Source organism: Priapulus caudatus, unplaced genomic scaffold (assembly GCF_000485595.1).
Source record: "Priapulus caudatus unplaced genomic scaffold, Priapulus_caudatus-5.0.1 Scaffold1074, whole genome shotgun sequence".
In the NCBI taxonomy this organism is placed as follows: domain Eukaryota; kingdom Metazoa; phylum Priapulida; class Priapulimorpha; order Priapulimorphida; family Priapulidae; genus Priapulus; species Priapulus caudatus.
In genome coordinates this window covers 51,398-56,885 of record NW_014578135.1, presented here as the reverse complement: position 1 = coordinate 56,885, position 5,488 = coordinate 51,398, and the positions used below count along the sequence as shown (strand labels likewise).

Sequence of the window (5,488 nt, the reverse complement as noted above, 5' to 3'; positions counted from 1 at the left end):
TCAATGATGTCAGAATACCCTACATGCATGGTCAAATACTTACATGAATTGTTCACATAACTTTACATTGATGTGAATAGCTTTACATGATGTTCAAATACTCTACATGATGTCAAATAGCTTACACTGACGTCACATGTACCTTAATGGATGATCAACATCGTACCCCACAGCTATGCACGCACCCGGTCAGGACGTCACACGCGGTACCTATGCGTGACCTGTCACATGTACCGCCGCATGTGGCTATCACACCACCCGGCAGGACGTCAACCGGCGCGTTCCCTAATGATGATCACATGTACCCCGCATGCTATCACACAGCCGGGCATGACGTCACGCGCGCTACCTACTGATGTAACATGTACCCGCATGCTTACACACACCCGGCACATGCGTCACGCGAGTTACCCTACATGATGTCACATGTACCGCATGCTATCACACACCCGCCAGGACGTCACGCTGCGTACCTACAGGATGTCACATGCTACCCCGGCATGCTATCACACAACCCGGCAGGGACGTCACTGCGCGTACCCTACATGATGTCACATGTACGCCGCCATGCCATCACACCACCGGCAGGACGTCACGCGGCGTACCTTGCCGTGATGTCAGCACGCCAGCTGTTAGGACAACTCGGCCCGTCGTTCCATCGTTCGAAGACCGCGAGGAATGATGTGATGGGGTTCGTACGTCTCAGAGCGTCAGCTCACCGAGTCTTGAGGAATTTGGGTAACGCAGACGAGCACGTACTCCGTTAGACAAGATGGCCGCCTCATCGTTCACCTTCAAAAGACAGTTACAGAAAACCAAACTAGTTAGTAATTATTTATATCAATACTTAATTTATAATATATATAACTTATAATTATAGATATATATAACTATAAATTATCTTATTATATATTTATTCTAAATTAATCATGTATTTACTCTCATTGTTCTTACCATATCTTTAATTTATCACTGTGGTTATTTTTTACAGAGCATGTTTATTAGACCACGCATGATTAACGTGGCCTGTGGTTTAATTGTCAGAATTGCTTATCACAGAGATCACGGATCGAAACCACACGCAAATAAAATTATCGCTGATTTTCATTATTCACTCTGTTTAGTGCTAAGGCAATTTTGTTGGTTCGAGAATGTTTCTGAGATTTCAGTCATGTGTTTAACTGTAGCGATGTGTAATTTCTACGCACCTGACCTGCTCCACGTACAGCACTCGACTTTGGGCGTCTCGATAGGGCGGTATTGCGATCAAGGTTCTTCACTGGGCGGCATTATTCACGTCGCGCCGTGGAGGCAGCAGTAGAGGGCGCGCATTGTAGTCCATAAAATACGCGCTGTGGTTACAGCGGCAGGCAAGACCAAATCTGCAAGGGAAACATGGCGGTCACGAACAAAATCACGGATTTTCATTTTAATTTTACGATTTTTTTCATTCTTTATAATTCAATTTTTACGATTTATTAATTAATCGATGGAGATGCCGGACAGCAAACTCTGTACAAAATAGCGCCACAGCGCGTCACGATAAATACTTAATACCGGCCACATAAACTAAATTATATATCACGATAATGCGGCGATGAATGCGACAGGGATGCTCAACGCTGGGTATATTCCGCTTGGTTTGAGTCGGTTGCACTAGGTGGCGGCCATTTGGAGCTTCTCCATGAGTCTTGCCATCTGGTAAGGGCCTGCGACCTCCCATCACGGACACAGTGTGGCCACCGCGGGCGCATCCTCAAGCTTGCGCACGTCCTCAGTTCGCATGGGCAGCCTGCACGACGATCAAAGCTTTACATTTCAGGTATTTGACATCATGTAGGGTATCTGACATCATTGAAGGTATTTGACATCATGTAGAATATTTGACAACATGTAAGGTATTTGACATCATGTAGGGTATTTGACATCATGTAGGGTATCTGACATCATTGAAGGTATTTGACATCACATAAGGTATTTGACATAATGTAGGGTATTTGATGTCATGCAGGGTATTGACATCATGTAGGGTATTTGACATATTGTAAGCTATTTGACATCATGTAAGGTATTTGACATCATGTAGGGTATCTGACATCATTGAAGGTATTTGACATCGCATAAGGTATTTGACATAATGTAGGGTATTTGATGTCATGCAGGGTATTGACATCATGTAGGGTATTTGACATCATGTAAGCTATTTGACATCATGTAAGGTATTTGACATCATGTAGGGTATTGGCATCATGTAGAATATTTGACATCGCATAAGGTATTTGACATAATGTAGGGTATTTGATGTCATGCAGGGTATTAGATATAAGAACAAAGATGGAAGTTGACAAGCTCTTATGTAATCGGCTCTATAAACCGACCCAATTCCTACTGCTTGCTACTGATGACCATGCATGTTTAATGGTTTTATCACTGCAGCTATCTTCCATGTGGCGACACTGATGCCGAATAAAGCATCGGATGTGTCGTGCAATGGCAAGAAGCTCCACATAGGCAACAACTTTGTCTCTATAGTCTACAATGACAGCAATGAGCCCTACAAGACTGGAACTATACGGGTACGCGGAGTGTCTTAATACGCTGAGAGAGTGTGTTAGGAGTGATTTGGGAAGTCTTTAGTTATTGATTATCAGCTGTAACCAATGCAACCCTTTGTTTTTCCCTTATCCTTAAAATAATTGGCAGGTCTTGCTGTTTCACACTGTGAAAGCAGAGAGAATGGTGCCATATTAGTGGAGTCATATAAGTTATGCAGATTGATTGATATCAACAATTCTGATGCCTCTTACTAATATACGCCCTGATTTTCTATAATATCTCGTTCTTTAGTTGTAGTTGTATTTTAATCATGGTGTCCACACAGCATGCATTTCTTTTTCTGTTGAGGTGAGATGATAATGAGAAAAAATCAACATTATATGTCATTGTAAATGTACAAACATTTTCTTTTCTCTAGGGCCAGTTCAGGTTTGTAAGCATCATTATCAAGCCCCTTGATCATGAGAGCAACATGGTGTCTGTCTGTGCAAAAGAAGGTATTATAACATACTACTTGTATAGAATATTACTGGTATCATGAATATATATATATATATATATATATAGTTAAACTTGTACAGTTGTATAGATATATTCGTGTTGGTATCCATAGACATTAGTCACATTCTTAGATAAATTATTACACTGCACGTGCATACCAGCATATGAAGTATTTTCTACTGAATACTGTCAAACCTGTACTAACAGTGCTAATAGTCGCCTTTATAGAAGCCGATTTCCATAAACGACACTCGGTATTTCACTCAAATGATGCTCTTATATACAGGTTTTAATGTACCATATATACTCGCGTAATAACCGCAAATTTGGCCTCAGATTTCAACCCTGTATTTGCTCTGCGGTTTGTAAGTGCGCCATACCGTGAGGGGAAATATACTAGGTGCAATACTTGGTTACCCGGTTCAAATTGAGGTGCGGCTTATAGGCGCCCGCGGGTATTACGCGATCATATACGGTAGGTACTAAAATCAGTTTATGGATATATACTGGTTTAAGTAACTACAATCAAATCTGTATATATATATAGTTAAATATATAACAACAGTTTTTATTTCGTTATAGAATTGTCTGAGATTGGCCACGGAGAACCGAAGATTATTTCAGATCGGCATCTACCCATACTCGCCCGCCAGCTTGCCCTACACGCTGATCTTGCCTCTAAAGTATACCAGGTAAACTGTGCAGCAGACATGTTTTACACCTGCTAGCCACTCAGTCTCTACTACTCGGCGGACGCATCCGAGATAGAGTTCACAATGCCATGCCATGAATATTTGTCCATCGTCAGTGTCTGCGTGTCCGCTATGTCATCAGCTGCTAGCCACACACTCGGGAACATTAAACTGTAAATGTATCAATGAAATGACTATTTCAGGGGGGGGGGGGGCTTTATAGGAGACGTGATAAGGTAACAGCATGGTACATACAGTAAGCATAGTAGGTAACATACAGTACAGCATATATAATATAGTAAGGTAGCGTGAATGTTGTCAGCTCTACCTGTTTACGCCTTTGCTCTGCAGCAGGTGTCTGTGATGCAGAGCGATGGTTTACGTAGGTAGAGCGAGCATGCTCCCTACCCTTCCCCAGACAATTGCAGACCTGCCAACCCTTGCGATTTTTTCGTATTCCTTACTAATTCCAAGATGTTTTTACGAATGTACGATCAAACTGAAAAACTTACGATTTTTTACGACTTATGTGTTTTTTTAAATTAATGTGTTTTTTACATTGTGAGCCGAGAAATATCTGGCGATTGTGGGCGCAGCGTTTTTCGATCTCGCGTTCACGTTGTTTTCGCGTGATCTAGAGTTAGTACCATCATTCATTGCACGCATAACATACAAAAAAAATAACCGCCTGCTGCAAGAAAAGAAAAGCCTTACTATTTTAATAAATGACAGGTTGGCTGGTCTGCAATTGTATCAACATACTTCACACAGATTGTGTGCGAATGCTGTGTTGCTAGTTTGTACTGAGCACCCTGCATTAACACTACAGAGTCAGCAATTGTCCCACCATGACATCTACGCGTCCAAGTGGTTGGAAAGGCTGAGACAAATCAAGCGCATCCGTAGCAAGGTGCTTCAGGAAGGATTCCCTAGTCAAGCAAAGCCATCGGGAGAAGCTGGTGCGGGCAGCCAGAGCAGCATTCGCAACATAGAAGACTTCACAACGTATCTGTAACTCGAAGCGTCGTCGGCACCCGAGATTCGAACCCGTTTCATAAACACTATAACTAAATCTTCTGATCTTCGCCACGATGTATCGCTAAGATGTATCGACACTACATATGTGTGTGCTTTATATGATGTGTGGCTATTAGCTGAGCTGTTGCCTGATATGCTCCCAGTAGTGTCAGGAAGGAAAGGATATCCTAGTGCTATTAAGTAATGAAAGGAAATTGATATGTGGCGTGCTTATGGGTTATAATAAGGACCAGAGGTGGGAGTAGAGCGTTCGTTATGTGTGGGGAATCGGCTTGACCCTCTCTGTGGTCAAAATCATTGATAATCTATTGAAACGTGTGATTTTTACGCGTGTGTAAATATGTTGCCGAGTTGTTCCACTTGTATATGCAGCTTGCTTGCGGTTTGATGTGAAGACGTACGTGTGAGTGAAGTTGAAAGTTTATACAACGAGGGACTTTGTTTCTATATAATGTTGCTGTAGGACTGCTACTACTATAACCATCCCTGAAATGATCATATTGGCTTGGAAATATGTGCGCATTTGTTCAATCTAAAGTTTTAATAGAATAGCACAGTGGAAAGGTTTCCTTAAAACTATCGTATAAAATGGCCTTTTATCACAAATAGCCTAGGTCAGGGGTGTGCAAACTGCGGCCCGCGGCCCGCATGCGGCCCTCTACGGGGTTCTGTGCGGCCCGCGGAAGCCTGCAGCAAATAAA

The 5,488-nt window shown here is 42.3% G+C and overlaps 1 protein-coding gene across 1 annotated transcript in view; it reads left to right on the top strand.

Annotated features, from left to right (window-relative positions):
- LOC106815258 (tuberin-like) overlaps positions 1 to 5,488 on the top strand; it is a 52,616-nt gene extending 47,128 nt beyond the window's left edge. Inside the window, exons 27-29 of the mRNA XM_014819694.1 lie at positions 2,975 to 3,053; positions 3,640 to 3,749; positions 4,579 to 5,488. Coding sequence (XP_014675180.1) covers positions 2,975 to 3,053; positions 3,640 to 3,749; positions 4,579 to 4,764 — 375 coding nt within the window. The 3' untranslated portion in view covers positions 4,765 to 5,488. The remainder of the gene's footprint in view (positions 1 to 2,974; positions 3,054 to 3,639; positions 3,750 to 4,578) is intronic.